This window comes from Oncorhynchus masou, chromosome 12 (genome assembly GCF_036934945.1).
Source record: "Oncorhynchus masou masou isolate Uvic2021 chromosome 12, UVic_Omas_1.1, whole genome shotgun sequence".
In the NCBI taxonomy this organism is placed as follows: Eukaryota; Metazoa; Chordata; class Actinopteri; order Salmoniformes; family Salmonidae; genus Oncorhynchus; species Oncorhynchus masou.
Window position 1 is genome coordinate 16,885,269 of NC_088223.1, and position 17,122 is coordinate 16,902,390.

The 17,122-nt window shown below is 45.4% G+C and overlaps 3 protein-coding genes across 4 annotated transcripts in view; 1 reads left to right on the forward strand and 2 right to left on the reverse strand.

Moving 5' to 3' along the window:
• LOC135549595 (protein PALS2-like) overlaps window positions 1-11,736 on the reverse strand; it is a 50,003-nt gene extending 38,267 nt beyond the window's left edge. For both annotated transcript variants that reach the window (XM_064979703.1, XM_064979702.1), the window contains exon 1: window positions 11,635-11,736. The gene's annotated coding sequence lies outside the window, so the exon portion shown is untranslated. The remainder of the gene's footprint in view (window positions 1-11,634) is intronic.
• An 832-nt stretch (window positions 11,737-12,568) lies between these two features.
• LOC135549612 (pro-neuropeptide Y-like) lies at window positions 12,569-15,340 on the reverse strand. Its single transcript, XM_064979734.1, has 4 exons — window positions 15,251-15,340; window positions 14,649-14,836; window positions 13,489-13,578; window positions 12,569-13,267 (listed from the first exon to the last, which is right to left on the reverse strand). Exons 1-4 carry the CDS (start codon window positions 15,317-15,319, stop codon window positions 13,243-13,245), a joined length of 372 nt encoding a protein of 123 aa, XP_064835806.1. The 5' UTR covers window positions 15,320-15,340; the 3' UTR covers window positions 12,569-13,242.
• LOC135549611 (coiled-coil domain-containing protein 126-like) overlaps window positions 14,745-17,122 on the forward strand; it is a 49,067-nt gene continuing 46,689 nt past the window's right edge. Inside the window, exon 1 of the mRNA XM_064979730.1 lies at window positions 14,745-14,816. The gene's annotated coding sequence lies outside the window, so the exon portion shown is untranslated. The remainder of the gene's footprint in view (window positions 14,817-17,122) is intronic.

Sequence of the window (17,122 nt, forward strand, 5' to 3'; positions counted from 1 at the left end):
TGGATGACCTTCTTGATCCAAATCAGTCAGGTTTCAAGACTAGTCATTCAACTGAGACTGCTCTTCTCTGTATCACGGAGGCGCTCCGCACTGCTAAAGCTAACTCTCTCTCCTCTGCTCTCATCCTTCTAGACCTATCGGCTGCCTTCGATACTGTGAACCATCAGATCCTCCTCTCCACCCTCTCCGAGTTGGGCATCTCCGGCGCGGCCCACGCTTGGATTGCGTCCTACCTGACAGGTCGCTCCTACCAGGTGGCGTGACGAGAATCTGTCTCCTCGCCACGCGCTCTCACCACTGGTGTCCCCCAGGGCTCTGTTCTTGGCCCTCTCCTATTCTCGCTATACACCAAGTCACTTGGCTCTGTCATAACCTCACATGGTCTCTCCTATCATTGCTATGCAGACGACACACAATTAATCTTCTCCTTTCCCCCTTCTGATGACCAGGTGGCGAATCGCATCTCTGCATGTCTGGCAGACATATCAGTGTGGATGACGGATCACCACCTCAAGCTGAACCTCGGCAAGACGGAGCTGCTCTTCCTCCCGGGGAAGGACTGCCCGTTCCATGATCTCGCCATCACGGTTGACAACTCCATTGTGTCCTCCTCCCAGAGCGCTAAGAACCTTGGCGTGATCCTGGACAACACCCTGTCGTTCTCAACTAACATCAAGGCGGTGGCCCGTTCCTGTAGGTTCATGCTCTACAACATCCGCAGAGTACGACCCTGCCTCACACAGGAAGCGGCGCAGGTCCTAATCCAGGCACTTGTCATCTCCCGTCTGGATTACTGCAACTCGCTGTTGGCTGGGCTCCCTGCCTGTGCCATTAAACCCCTACAACTCATCCAGAACGCCGCAGCCCGTCTGGTGTTCAACCTTCCCAAGTTCTCTCACGTCACCCCGCTCCTCCGCTCTCTCCACTGGCTTCCAGTTGAAGCTCGCATCCGCTACAAGACCATGGTGCTTGCCTACGGAGCTGTGAGGGGAACGGCACCGCAGTACCTCCAGGCTCTGATCAGGCCCTACACCCAAACAAGGGCACTGCGTTCATCCACCTCTGGCCTGCTCGCCTCCCTACCACTGAGGAAGTACAGTTCCCGCTCAGCCCAGTCAAAACTGTTCGCTGCTCTGGCCCCCCAATGGTGGAACAAACTCCCTCACGACGCCAGGACAGCAGAGTCAATCACCACCTTCCGGAGACACCTGAAACCCCACCTCTTTAAGGAATACCTAGGATAGGATAAAGTAATCCTTCTCACCCCCCTTAAATGATTTAGATGCACTATTGTAAAGTGGCTGTTCCACTGGATGTCATAAGGTGAATTCACCAATTTGTAAGTCGCTCTGGATAAGAGCGTCTGCCAAATGACTTAAATGTAAATGATAAACTGTGTGTGTGTGTGCTGGGGGTTGTGATAAACTGTGTGTGTGTGCTGGGGGTTGTGATAAACTGTGTGTGTGTGTGTGTGTGTGTGTGTGTGTGTGTGTGTGTGTGTGTGTGTGTGTGTGTGTGTGTGTGTGTGTGTATGTGTGTGTGTGCTGAGGGTTGTGATAAACTGTGTGTGTGTGTGTGCTGGGGGTTGTGATAAACTGTGTGTGTGTGTGTGCTGGGGGTTGTGATAAACTGTGTGTGTGTGTGTGTGTGCTGGGGGTTGTGATAAACTGTGTGTGTGTGTGTGTGTGTGTGCTGGGGGTTGTGATAAACTGTGTGTGTGTGTGTGTGTGTGTGTGTGTGTGTGTGTGTGTGTGTGTGTGTGTGTGTGTGTGTGTGTGTGTGTGTGTGTGTGTGTGTGTGTGTGTGTGCGCGCTGGGGGTTGTGATAAACTGTGTGTGTGTGTGTGTGTCCTGGGGGTTGTGATAAACTGTGTGTGTGTGTGTGCTGGGGGTTGTGATAAACTGTGTGTGTGTGTGTGTGTGTGTGCTGGGGGTTGTGATAAACTGTGTGTGTGTGTGTGTGTGTGCTGGGGGTTGTAATAAGCTGTGTGTGTGTGTGTGTGTGTGTGTGTGTGTGTGTGTGTGTGTGTGTGTGTGTGTGTGTGTGTGTGTGTGTGTGTGTGTGTGTGTGTGTGTGTGTGTGTGTGTGTGTGCTGGGGGTTGTGATAAGCTGCATGTGTGTGTGTGTGCTGGGGGTTGTGATAAGCTGTATGTGTGTGTGTGTGTGTGTGTGTGTGTGTGTGTGTGTGTGTGTGTGTGCGCGTGCGTGTGCTGGGGGTTGTGATAAGCTGTGTGTGTGTGTGCTGGGGGTTGTGATAAGCTGTGTGTGTGTGTGTGTGTGTGTGTGCGTGTGCGTCTGTGCTGGGGGTTGTGATAAGCTGTGTGTGTGCGTGTGCGTGTGTGTGTGTGCTGGGGGTTGTGATAAGCTGTGTGTGTGTGTGTGTGTGTGTGTGTGTGTGCTGGGGGTTGTGATAAGCTTTGTGTGTGTGCTGGGGGTTGTGATAAGCTGTGTGTGTGCGTGTGCGTGTGTGTGTGTGCTGGGGGTTGTGATAAGCTGTGTGTGTGTGTGTGTGTGTGTGTGTGTGCTGGGGGTTGTGATAAGCTTTGTGTGTGTGCGTGTGCTGGGGGTTGTGATAAGCTGTGTGTGTGCTGGGTGTTGTGATAAGCTGTGGTCAGGATGTAATTATGTGTCCAAAACAAACAATCAGCATCAAATGACAGGGCATTTTTGGTTAAATTATATTTGAGATTGTAGTGAAGTATGATTAAAAGTCACTCCGGATAAGAGCATCTGTTAAATGACAGAAATCAATGTACTGATGATTGGATAAATGTGATGGTTGTTGTTGTTCTAATGAATATTATTATTAATCTTCAAGATGGCCATCTTGTTTCTGGCAGTGTAATCCTCTTATTGAGAGGCACACAGTCTGACCTGGGGCTTGTGGCAGCGGCTGCTCGGTATGTGTGTGTGTGGGGGGAGGGGGTGGTTTCGGGTTGGGATGGTTGTAGAGGAGTCATTAGAGATTGGCTAAACTAGCAGCCCCTCAACCAAATCCTCCTCTCTCCACAACACACACCAACCAACACACATGGCATACCCCACTGTCCAGAGCAAGCTCTGATAGAATTGAATAACACAGTCTCTGAGTGTACAGGCTATTGTAGCGATGTTGCAGCAAAGTTCACTAATTGCTCCGCGCTACCCCAGGAGTCCTAGCAGCCAGCCCTGCTCGGGAGGACATTGTGGCTCCAAGGCAATCCGGGTTACTGGCCTCCTTTGTGATTCTCAATTGACTGAGAAAAACCCAGAGTGACGGCTATTACTCAGTCCTCTCTGCTTCCTTGTGCCTGGGAGATGGAGAGAAAAAAGTCCCTCTCACTTGTTTGTGTGTTTGTGCGTACGTGTGTGTGTGTGTGTGTGTGTGTGTGTGTGTGTGTGTGTGTTTTTCATTTGATGACCTTTGAGGATGTACTTAAATGAATAGAGCATTCACAGAAACTGAGAATCAAAACACTTCAATGGAGATCAGTTTGTAACATTTATAGGATTTAGCTCTCACAGACTAGTATTTCTCCTCTCATAGGGGTCACCAGAGGTCACAAAAAGTGCTATTTTTGAACGATTCTCTGTGCTTTTAATACCGTGTGGACACACACACACACACTCCTGAATGCATAACACAGAGATGATCTGCTGTGGCGGTTTACACAAAAACACTCTGATCCTTCATAATCCCTCCATCACGAGCTGTCTGTCATCTGGTTGCATGGCAACCAGGGGCAAGGGGAGGGCTCTGGTTGGTTGTTGGTTCACACCCGTCACTGACCAGCCATCTTTGTATCTCCCTGATACTGCTTTGTGTACTCTCTGATACAGCTTTGTGTACTCTCTGATACAGCTTTGTGTACTCTCTGATACCGCTTTGTGTACTCTCTGATACAGCTTTGTGTACTCTCTGATACAGCTTTGTGTACTCTCTGATACTGCTTTGTGTACTCTCTGATACTGCTTTGTATACTCTCTGATACTGCTTTGTGTACTTTCTGATACTGCTTTGTGTACTCTCTGATACAGCTTTGTGTACTCTCTGATACTGCTTTGTGTACTTTCTGATACTGCTTTGTGTACTCTCTGATACAGCTTTGTGTACTCTCTGATATAGCTTTGTGTACTCTCTGATACTGCTTTGTGTACTCTCTGATACAGCTTTGTGTACTCTCTGATACAGCTTTGTGTACTCTCTGATACTGCTTTGTGTACTCTCTGATACAGCTTTGTGTACTCTCTGATACAGCTTTGTGTACTCTCTGATATCGCTTTGTGTACTCTCTGATACCGCTTTGTGTACTCTCTGATACAGCTTTGTGCACTCTCTGAAACAGCTTTGTGTACTCTCTGTGCTCAAAAGGATGGATTTTGTTTGTGTGTGTATGCAGCTGCCTCTCTCCTTGCTCTTCTCTCCTTCAGGGCCCCTTTTCTCTCATCCTCACGTCTTAAGTCCCAAAAGTGTGCTCTCGTTCTTATTCTCTACTTCTCAGGTGTGTGCACCCCCTCTTTTGTCTCCATCAAGGTCCTTTAAGTACTGAACAGCTTCTCTCTCTCCTGTGTCTGCTCACCCCTTTCCTCTCCTCTCTTAAGACCTTAGTGTTCTCTCTCCTCATCTCGTCTCCTCTCCTCTTCTAAGAGCTTACTCTATGCCCTTTCCTCTTGTCCACTTCTTTTGTCCTCTCTCTCCTTCCTCTCCTGTCCACTTATTTTGTCCTCTCTCTCCTTCCTCTCTTGTCCACTTCTTTTGTCCTCTCTCTCCTTCCTCTCTTGTCCACTTATTTTGTCCTTTCTCTCTCCCTCTCTCGTCCACCTCTTTGTACTCTCTCTCTCTCTCTCTCTCTCTCTCTCTCTCTCTCTCAGCTTCCCTTCCTCCTCTCTTTTTTTCTCCACTTCTTTAAGTGTTCTCTCTCTCCATGCTTTCCTTTCCTTCACTCCCTCCCTCCTGTCCTCCTTTACCTCGGCGTAGAGAGACAGACCCTGGAGGGGCCCAGTGGTGTGGATGATTCGATGAGGAGGAAGAATTGCCCTAGTGGCTTTGCTGCCATTAACATTCTTCCAGGGGATATCTTTCACTCCCAATCAGCGTGCAGGCCCTTATTGTAATCTGCATTACGTAATGAAACCGGCCAGTAAGCCTCGCTCTTGCTCTCATTCTATCTTTCTCTCTGCTGTAATGGGCCAATTAGCATTAAAGTGACAGACGGATTGAGTGGATTCAATGGAGAGAAGGCCGATATGAAGGAGGGCGGTGAAATTAACGTGCTGCTCATTAAGAACTGTGCCCAGGAAGTAGGATTGTAATATCCAGTGATCTGCTTGCATTGCCAGTAAAATGTTATTTTTTTTTTATTTAACCTTCATTTAACTAGGCAAGACAGTTAAGAACAAATTCAAATGTACAATGACAGCTTATGCCGGCCTAACCTTAACTCGGACAATGCTGGGCAAATTGTGCGCCGCCCGATGGGAATCCACAATCAAGGCTGTTTTTATACAGCCTGGAATCAAACCTGAGTCTGTAGTGACGCCTCGAGCAAGGAGATGCAGTGTCTTAGACGCTGCACCACTTGGCAGCCCAAATCTCATGATATACAGAAACTCATCGTGTCACATGACACTGTCATCCTACAGTCTCTCTCCTCTACCAACTGCTGTCATCCTCCAGCCTCTCTCCTCTACCAACTGCTGTCATCCTCCAGCCTCTCTCCTCTACCAACTGCTGTCATCCTCCAGCCTCTCTCCTCTACCAACTGCTGTCATCCTCCAGCCTCTCTCCTCTACCAACTGCTGTCATCCTCCAGCCTCTCTCCTCTACCAACTGCTGTCATCCTCCAGCCTCTCTCCTCTACCAACTGCTGTCATCCTCCAGCCTCTCTCCTCTACCAACTGCTGTCATCCTCCAGCCTCTCTCCTCTACCAACTGCTGTCATCCTCCAGCCTCTCTCCTCTACCAACTGCTGTCATCCTCCAGCCTCTCTCCTCTACCAACAACTGTCTTCCTCCAGCCTCTCTCCTCTACCAACTACTGTCTTCCTCCATCCTCTCTCCTCTACCAACTGCTGTCATCCTCCAGTCTCTCTCCTCTACCAACTGTTGTCATCCTCCAGCCTCTCTCCTCTACCAACTGCTGTCATCCTCCAGCCTCTCTCCTCTACCAACTGCTGTCATCCACCAGCCTCTCTTCTCTACCAACTGCTGTCACCCTCCAGCCTCTCTCCTCTACCATCTGCTGTCATCCTCCAGCCTCTCTCCTCTACCATCTGCTGTCATCCTACAGCCTCCCTCCTCTACCAACTGCTGTCATCCTCCAGTCTCTCTCCTCTACCAACTGCTGTCATCCTCCAGCCTCTCTCCTCTACCAACTGCTGTCATCCTCCAGCCTCTCTCCTCTACCAACTGCTGTCATCCTCCAGCCTCTCTCCTCTACCAACTGCTGTCACCCTCCAGCCTCTCTCCTCTACCATCTGCTGTCATCCTCCAGCCTCTCTCCTCTACCATCTGCTGTCATCCTACAGCCTCTCTCCTCTACCAACAACTGTCTTCCTCCAGCCTCTCTCCTCTACCAACTGCTGTCATCCTCCAGTCTCTCCTCTACCAACTGCTGTCATCCTCCAGTCTCTCTCCTCTACCAACTGCTGTCATCCTCCAGCCTCTCTCCTCTACCAACAACAGTCTTCCTCCAGTCTCCTCTACCAACTGCTGTCATCCCCCAGCCTCTCTCCTCTACCATCTGCTGTCATCCTACAGCCTCTCTCCTCTACCAACAACTGTCTTCCTCCAGCCTCTCAACTGCTGTCATCCTCCAGCCTCTCTCCTCTACCAACTGCTGTCTTCCTCCAGCCTCTCTCCTCTACCATCTGCTGTCATCCTCCAGCCTCTCTCCTCTACCAACAACTGTCTTCCTCCAGCCTCTCTCCTCTACCAACTACTGTCTTCCTCCAGCCTCTCTCCTCTACCAACTACTGTCTTCCTCCGGCCTCTCTCTCCTCTACCAACTACTGTCTTCCTCCGGCCTCTCTCTCCTCTACCAACTACTGTCTTCCTCCGGCCTCTCTCTCCTCTAACAACTACTGTCTTCCTCCAGCCTCTCTCCTCTACCAACTACTGTCTTCCTCCGGCCTCTCTCTCCTCTACCAACTACTGTCTTCCTCCGGCCTCTCTCTCCACTAACAACTACTGTCTTCCTCCGGCCTCTTTCTCCTCTAACAACTACTGTCTTCCTCCGGCCTCTCTCTCTCCTCTAACAACTACTGTCTTCCTCCGGCCTCTCTCTCCTCTACCAACTACTGTCTTCCTCCGGCCTCTCTCTCCACTAACAACTACTGTCTTCCTCCGGCCTCTCTCTCCTCTAACAACTACTGTCTTTCGCCAGCCTCACTTAACACAAATGCTTTGTTTATAAATTATTTCTGAGCGTTGGAGTGTGCCGCTACTTTTGATATACTTAACTATCTAAAAACCAAATACTTCTTGACTTTTACTGAAGTATTATTTTAATGGGTGACTTTAACTGTTACTTGAGTCATTTTCTATTAAGTTATCTTTACTGTAACTCAAGTATTAAAATTGGGTACTTTTTCCACCACTGGCCATAGGTCATGTTGGTCTCTCTGGCTCTGCTTGGGTGATTCATTGTCACGCCCTGACCTTAGAGACACGTTTTATATGTGATGTGGGGTGGGCATTCTATGTTTTATATTTCTTTGGTTTTGGCCGAGTGTGGTTCCCAATCAGAGGCAGAGGCAGACCAATCCAACGCTTGGTGAATTCAGCTTCACAATTATAGGAAGAGCCATGGCGCGAAGCCTCCAGTGATGATCCATGGCACGAAGCCTCCAGTGATGATCCATGGCACGAAGCATCCAGTGATGATCCATGGCACGAAGCATCCAGTGATGATCCATGGCACGAAGCATCCAGTGATGATCCATGGCACGAAGCATCCAGTGATGATCCATGGCACGAAGCCTCCAGTGATGATCCATGGCCCAGAGCCTGCAGTAAGGATCCATGGCACGGAGCCTGCAGTAAGGATCCATGGCACGGAGCCTGCAGTAAGGATCCATGGCACGGAGCCTGCAGCGAGGGTCTCCAGACTGGAGCCGCGAGCGACGGTCCCCAGTCCGGAGCCTCCAGCAACAGTCCTTAGTCCGGAACCTCCGGCAGCGGTCCTCTGTCCGGAGCCTCCGGCGACAGTCCCCAGTCCTGGGCCTCCAGTGACGGTCCCCAGTCCGGAGCCTCCAGCAACGGTCCTTAGTCTGGAGCCTCCAGCGGCGGTCCTTAGTCCGGAGCCTCCGGCAACAGTCCCCAGTCAGGGGCCTCCAGTGACGGTTCCCAGTCCGGAGCCTCCAGCAATGGTCCTTAGTCCAGGGGCTCCGGCGACGGTCCTCTGTCCAGAGCCTCCGGCGACAGTCCCCAGTCCGGGGCCTGCGCCGAGCGTCCCCAGTCCAGGGCCTACGGCGAGGGTCCCCAGTCCATGGCCTGCGGTGAGGGTCCCCAGTCCGAGGTTGGCGACGAGGGTCCCCGCACCAGAGGTGCCACCGAGGTGGGGGGAGCCAGAGGCGGAGTCGGGGGCTACACCACGAACTGGAGCCGCCGCCAAGGGTAGATGCCCACCCGGACCCTCCCCTATAGGTTCAGGTTTGCGGCCGGGAATCCACGCCTTTGGGGGGGGGGGGGGTACTGTCACGCCCTGACCTTAGAGAGACATTTTATTTCTCTATTTGGTGAGGTCAAGGTGTGATGTGGGGTGGGCATTCTATGTTTTGTATTTCTTTGGTTTTGGCCGAGTGTGGTTCCCAATCAGAGGCAGCTGTCTATCGTTGTCTCTGATAGGGAATCATACTTAGGTAGCCTGTTTTCCCACTTACGTTATGGGATCTTGTTTTTTGTTAGCTCTGTGAAGCTGGCAGAACGTGATGTTCATTATTCCTTTTGTTGTTTTTGTTTTGGGGTTCTGAGTATTAACGATCATGGACACTTACCACGCTGCACTTTGGTCTACTTCTTCAGACGATCGTCACATTCATTATCAGGAACAGCGGGAGACTGCTGCTTTCCTCCTTTAATGTATGCAGCAGTGCAGTAAGCAAATAAACTAAACTAAATCAAGAATGTACTCTAGCCAGTACAAATCCAAATACTCCGCTTTCGTGCACGGAATAAGGGTTGTCATATTAAAATGGGCTGATTCCAACCCTCATTCCTTCCTTGACTAGCTTTCCACCAATCCAGTTGAATGCAATATCACCCAAGGAAGGAAAGAAAGATGCATTCATTTCAACAGTGACCTAAGCCAACATTAAAGGTGCAACACATAGGATTTATTTGTATTTTTGATTTGTAATTTCAGAAAATATCCATAATACATAATAATATCCATAGTGTACAAAACATTAAGGACACCTGCTCTTTCCATGACATGGACTGACCAGGTGACTCCAGGTGAAAGCTATCATCCCTTATTGATGTCACTTGTTAAATCCACTTCAATCAGTGTAGATGAAGGGGAGGAGACAGATTAAAGAAGGATTTTTAGGCCTTGAGACAACTGAGACATGGATTGTGTCTGTGTGCCATTCAGAGGGTAAATGGGCAAGACAAAATATTTAAGTGCCTTTGAACAGGGTATCATAATAGGTGCCAAGCGCACTTGTTTGAGTGTGTGAAGAACTGCAACGCTTGCTGGGTTTTTCACACTCAACAGTTTCCCGTGTGTATCAAGAATGGTCCACCTCCCAACGGACATCCTACCAACTTAACACAACTGTGGGAAGCATTGGAGTCAGCATGGGCCAGCATCCCTGTGGAATGCTTTCCACACCTTGTAGATGCCCTGATGAATTGGAGTAGCTCCATGATGTTAAAGGTGATACACATTGGATGTTTTGCAATGTAATTTCAGAAAATGTCAATAATATATCTGGTGCTAATAGTGGAATGATAGTGTTTCAGAGTATTCCTTACCAGCCAGTGTTGTGATTGGCTGTGATATTCGCCAATTGATTTCTCCTGCTGGGGGGCATCTGTTGTCAAAATGTTCTGACTTTGTGGCTGTGCTATCTAGTAGTGGAAACCACTGTCATTTCCTGGGTTGCTAAAATTCTACACTTTTCGCTCAATTTCAGTTTATGGGAGAAAACAATAATAGTGTATGGAATTATTGTACCATCTAAAATCGCTATGGCATATCTTAAAAATATGTATAGTTTTTACATCTGTTTGAAGCGTGGACCAAAACCGAAAGGTCCACCAGCTTCAAACAGCTGTAAATACTATATTATTGGGTATTGAACATCTATTTCACAGCGAAGATGGAATAATGATTCCCTACACTATTCAGTGCTTGTTAAATCATAAACTGAAACTGTTCTGACTTTGTGACTGGAAATCTAGTGCGATTTCTACTAGATAGCAGTCAAAGTCAGAACAGTTTTCACATTTTGATGCTCCGGTGAGAGAAACCAATATGCAAATATCAAAGCCAATCACAACATTGGCTGGTAAGTAATACTGTGAAACACTACACTTTCATTCCACTATTACTGCAGATATACACAGTGTACAAAACATTAGGAACACCTTCCTAATATTGAGTTGCACCCTCTTTTGCCCTCAGATTAGCCTCAATTCCACCCCCAAAGATCCACCCTTGCATATTTACAGGGGTTTCCCCCCTAATCACCTCCACTTCTAAACCCAGCCAGAAAAATACGCAAGAGGCTCTGGGAATAAAGCCAACCCAGCGTCACCATAACAAAAAAGGACGAAAAAAAATCTAGCTAAACCTTTTATAATTACTAAGATTATCAAATTCAGATGGTCAGGATAAAGAGTTCATCTAAGTAGTGACATTAGACGGCTTTCTACACTCTACTCAGACAAATCTGAAGACAAAATCAATAGCATGCGTCTGCTGCCCTCTGCCTTCGGACTAGGACGCTGCTACAGCTATACCAGACCCGACCCACGTCCATTCACCAGCTCAGCGCAAATAAACAAAACCTGGTAGTTGTTCAACAAACAATGGTATTTTCACTCTAGCCTATCAAATCGTGTCGGGGCCTTGGAACACCACTTCCCTGTTCTCTGCTGGTGCGGTGCTTCTGGGATAGTGGGGATTCCTGCTGTCTGACACTTCCTCGCGCGCGCACATCATATCAGCGGCGCGATAAATTCAAGCACAGATCCCTTTACCGCGATAAGAAATAGACTGATACCCAGGAAATAATAAATGGGCTGACGAGTGATCCACACGCGTTCCAAATTATGGGTCCGTTTTTGCTGTCAATTGTTACCAAATAACATTAAACTCATCACACACATGCGGCCATTTTTGTTAACCATCCAAGGCATTGTAGCCTGCACGTTTGGAGAGTATTATCATCATAGTTTAGGCCTTCCCCATAGTCAACAGAATCCGATTCGAAAACAAGCACTCAGCGTATGAGCAAGGCCATCACATTGGACAAGCAGTAAACCATTCCAAATAAAGGTCCCACAGTCACACACGCATCACGGACAGCACACAAGGTTTGACTTCTTTCTTAGGTTCTAAATCCATCTCGGAGACCAAAAAGTCCCCTTTTCCTTTCACATATAGTTTCTCTGTAGAATTAACTTCAATCGCCCATTCTGACTTACCGGTAATTGTGTGTGTAAATTAGCGGTGGCTGTCCCAGTTGGAAATTCAAACCCCCCTCAGCTGTCCTGGTCCCACTGCTTACCAGACGTGTATACACGATGCCAATCAAATCATTAGACCGCGCCCCTACTGATGACCTATACCAGAAATGGACGAATCATAGCCGAGATCTATCGGGAGGTCCATCCCCCACGTCCAACGATGGGATACAGTGTAACAATTCATAACACGAATGATATTGTAATTGAATGTTATATTGTGACTTTTTTTTACTCACCAATTCTTTATTCATGGGAATAGAGAGCCCTTGATGGTATTGATATTATAGCCTTGCCTATGTATTATTTTACATGTGTGAAAAAGGCTACGTAAAGAGCTTCAATGTTATGAGTAGACAACTGTGGACCATTAAAGTAGACAATGGCGTGCTTAGTTAATTTAATTAAATTGGGTGGGAATTATACATTGTGTGGGATTAACTGGGAATTAGAGGACAGGATTAGGAATTTGCTTTCTATGCACCATTTGAGACGAGCTGTACAAATAGCCTGCAGTGTTGAATGAGCATTGTGTGCCAAATATGACAGGCTATAGAATAACATAAGGACCTATTTCCTATTAGGTGGTAATTTGCACTTAAACTGAGATTTCAAAATAGGTGGGCTATTAGGTCAGTATTCACCATAACAACAAGCATATTAATCAGAAACATTCTAATCAAAATGCACAACATTTTGAAGGACATTTTATCTGCTCCCTTACCTTTTATGTCCCATTTTATGTCCAGATTCCTCCAATAGCAGTATACTCATTCTATTCATTCACATTCTACACTTGTTGGCATGACAATAATTCGATGATGACTTGATGTTGGGTATTATGACAAAGTGTTAACAAGGTTATTCCATTGCAATGGACGGTTTATTACAAATGTCCCACGTTATAGTATAATATTTTGTATAACTTTTTTGCATTAATACCTATGTGAAAGAGGCGTAATGCTTTCTACAGGGAGACCACCTACACAGTAGCTACTCGGACTTCAGGTCTGGAAACGCCATATCGTGTTCAATGCAGTAAAACATATCAACCACAAGAGTGAGCCCTTAGCCACCAAATTGCCATTGCCCTGAAAAGAGTTGAGTTCAATGAATCTAAACTCTCCGGGGATTGCAAAAATGTGTTGTGATGTGAGAGTCCGCATATACATGTATTTAAAGACGTACAATCTCCCCAGTGTAATGTACATTGCCAGAAGGAACCTTCATTTATGCTCTTGGCTAAAGACTCATTTCAAATAAGTGTATAACTACAGAAGATAAGTAGATCCGTTATATAATTCATATTTAATAGCACAGTTTTGACCATACAATCAATAATTCTCTCCCCTGATTTAGAATGACAATGCACAGATAATGACTTTCATAAGACCCTGAACAGTTATCTGGCCTCTGGATGGAGGATGGGGAGAGAGGGGGATGCATACTCATGAAACCCATTGGGGTTGTTAGGATGGGACATCGGCCATGGTGAGGCGGCCATGTTGGTGAGATCAGTTGCTCGTCGCCACGACGATGAGCCCGGGTGTTGGGCCGGGACAGACACTATTACCACAACGATGGTTCATCATATCTGGGAAGAGACAAAATATATAAAGTATCAAATAACAATTATGTCCAAAGTACCACAGTACTTTCTTCTGTTGAGACCAGAGGACCAGGGTCCATATTTATACTGCGTCTCAGAGTAGGAGTGCTGATCTAGGATCAGTTCGACAGAGGGAACACTCCTACTCTGAGACACTTTATCAATATGAGTCCTGGACCAGTCACACACACACACACACACAGTACCTGGACTGTGGGAGCGTGTCTGTGCTCTCCTTCAGCAGCAATTCTGAGATCAGTGTGTCCAGTGTGTCAGGGCTGGACCTCTTCCCATACCTGGAAGAGAGAGAGAGAGAGAGAGAGAGAAAGATAAATGGGAGAGGGTGAGACAGGAATTTCAGGAATTCCTATTTACATAGACTTAACTTCAGGAACTAGACCATGTGTGCTTCCCCCATAAGATCATTTATCCCAACTGTTCTAGAGTCAATATGAATATATGTCTGTTAAAATAAAGACTTGTCCTGTGAGCCCTTCTGTATAAAAAGAGAGGACTGTTTTGTTGGTTGTCAAGTCTGCTCCTCTGAGGATAAGCCCTATTGGAATTAGTTAAGACCCTTTTACATTTACATTTAAGTCATTTAGCAGACGCTCTTATCCAGAGCGACTTACAAATTCCACTCTTAACACCAACACTCTAACAGAAGAAACACATTCACAATTAAATCTGGACATTTAAATTATTGTAGCCAGGGGCACACCAGCAAAAAAATGTACCAGAAAACTAATTTTACACTGAGGTTAGTGAACAGAGTGTGAGTGGCTTCATCTGTAAAGAGATGTGTGGGATGTTGCTCATTAGAATCAGGGGGGTGCAGCTGTTGAAATAAAGACTTTGTTTCATATAGACAACACACAGCGGTATTAGTGAAACGTTAATGTGACTCTTCTTTATTATTTTAGTCACCTGAATGATTGGATTAGTTGGTATTTGGACTAGAGCCAGTAATAACACAAATATTAAGCTAAAAACCAAAGTTAATTTTAGCTACTAGTAGCTGAGTTCATAGTGTCCCACTCCATATAATTAGTTAGTTAGTTAGGCTAGTCATTGAAAGGTTTAGCCTATGGTACAGTCATCTATAGTCTGATATTATTCATTTGATTAGCCTACCTGCACAATTTGTATTGTTGTTTCTTTTAAGTGCTAATTTGCACAGCATTTTGGGCTGTAGCCCATTCGTTTGTATTAAAGGTGCTAACATATACGTTATCATATGATAATGTCATTATGAATCAATAGCCTGTGGCTCACTAATCAAATATTTCAATTGGATAATCACAAATCCGAACTTCAGCCCTTTAATTAAATCAGCAATGTATCACGCCCAGATCACAGCACTCACCTCTGCCTTGTGATGAGGTTAATGTAATGTCTGAGAGCGGAGTAATACTTGGCCAGTTCCTCCGCGGGCGCTTCTTCGCCGGGATTTTCGGGTTTGACCGGGTAGCCTTCAGCAAGGGTCCCGATGCATACGAAGGTCCAGACGAGGAGCGTCACTGCGCCCAGCCAGGTACCCAAGTTAGGATGCATCTTTAATGTTTACGAATCAAGAAAAATATCAGCATCTGAATTGCTTAGGCTACGCAGTCTTATCAAAGTTAGTTTACCTGGGAAAAACTTTTAGAAGTTGTGTATGTTCAAGACAATAATTATGTCTGTTCCCTACTACTACACCACAAACCGTAGTCTACATCAACTGGAGGATGACTCATGTTTATCTATATTTGTTGTTTCAAATTAAATTGATATCTATGTATTGACTTCCTCAGATTAATTGTTTAAAAATGTCAGTTTCAGTGAAGGCAATGCAATTAGTAGATGGGCTACAAGCTGTATAGAAAAACCCTATAAAACCGGTAGGTACATGAGATAAAAAGGTTAAGAAATCAACATTTAATATTGTTTAAATCATGTCTATAGATGTAATAGAGTTATGCTACTTACATTGACTTGAGGGTTTAAATTATAGTTTGGATAGAAGTTGTCCTCAGGCGTCTTTCTGCTGTTCTGCATAGGGTACCCACTCTGGGGCGCGATTTTTATAATGCTGCGCACAATACTGGGTGGGGAGGGCACATCACAAGATGCGCTCCATTGAACGTAAGTTTCCAAATCACGATTCTGAAAATGTGCGCGGACAGACGCGTCATCGCAAGCTGTCATCGCCCATTTTAAACTATATTAATTAATGCGTTAAAAAAAAGATTGCTTTAAAAAAAATGTCAATAGTGGTGGAAATTAATTAAAAATTTCCCCCTCTCAAACGAATTAACAACATCACTCTGGAGAGGAATACAATTGGCTGAAGAGACCTAGCGCAGATCCAAGACAAGTGTATGTGATGATTATGATGACTGGGTTGTCAATATCGACATAATTGTCTCACTTGGGGACAAAGTCTGATTGAAAAATGTGTTTATTATTTTAAAAACCTCCATTAATTGCCACAAGCACACACACTAACACACGCATGTACACAAGCACAAGGCCATAACCAGGGTCTGAGTTCTAGTGAGGTCCGTAACGGGGGGAAGGGGTTTGGGTTAAGAAAGCTGAACTTCATTTGCTTCATTTCTATGCAATTTAAAACTCTAAAATGCTATTTGGAGAACAGCAAAAACAACCAAAAATGACCCCAGCCATTATCACATGAGTTGCTGTAGCTTCCTTCACCTCAGTCCATCTACAAACATATATAGTCGAGGTCGGAAATACACCTAAATACACCTAAACCAAATACATTTAAACTCAGTTTTTCACAATTCCTGACATTTAATCCCAGTAAAATATTCCCTGTCTTAGGTCAGTTAGGATCACGACTTTATTTTAAGAATGTGAAATGTTAGAAAAATAGTAGAGAGAATGATTTATTTCAGCTTATATTTCTTTCATCACATTCCCAGTGGATCAGAAGTTTACATATACTCAATTAGTATTTGTTAGTATTGCCTTTGAAGTTGTTTAACTTGGGTCAAACTTTTCGGGTAGCCTTCCACAAGCTTCCCTTCGCATACGCTTTTTCAGTTCTGCCCACAAATTTTCTATAGGATTGGGGTCAGGGCTTTGTGAAGGCCACTCCAATACATTGACTTTGTTGTCCTTAATAAGCCATTTTGCCACAACTTTGGAAGTATGTCATTGTTCATTTGGGAGACCCATTTGCGACCAAGCTTTAACCTTTCGACAACATTCCGCTGAAAAGGCAATGCACGAAATTCAAAAATCTTTTTTAAAAATATGTAACTTTCACACATTAACAAGTCCAATACAGCAAATGAAAGATAAACTTCTTGTTAATCTACAAATCGTGTCCGATTTCAAAAATGCTTTACAGCAAAAGCACAACATATGATTATGTTAGGTCATAGCCAAGTCAAAAAAACATTTTTTCCAGCCAAAGAGAGGAGTCACAAAAAGCAGAAATATAGATACAATTAATCACTAACCTTTGATGATCTTCATCAGATGACACTCATAGGACATCATGTTACACAATAGATGTATGTTTTGTTCGATAATGTGCATATTTATATCCAAAAATCTCAGTTTGCATTGGTGCATTACGTGCAGTAATGTTTTGATTCCAAAACATCCTGTGATTTTGCAGAAATACTCATAATAAACATTGATAAAAGATACAATTGTTATTCACAGAATTAAAGATAGACTTCTCCTTAATGCAACCGCTGTGTCAGATTTTTTTTTAAACTTTACGGGAAAAGCATAATCTGAGAACGGCGCTCAGAGCCCAATCCAGCCAGAGAAATATCTGCCATTTTGGAGTCAACAGAAGTTACTATAAATATTCACTTACCT

Bases quoted from the DNA above. Each gene is read 5' to 3' on its own strand.
- LOC135549612 (XM_064979734.1), bottom strand. From the start codon at position 15,319: ATGCAGAACAGCAGAAAGACGCCTGAGGACAACTTCTATCCAAACTAT. The intron at 14,837-15,250 runs GTAAGTAGCATA...TAAACATTAAAG, and splicing joins ATTTAAACCCTCAAGTCAAT to ATGCATCCTAACTTGGGTAC. The intron at 13,579-14,648 runs GTGAGTGCTGTG...TCTCTCTTCCAG, and splicing joins AACCTCATCACAAGGCAGAG to GTATGGGAAGAGGTCCAGCC.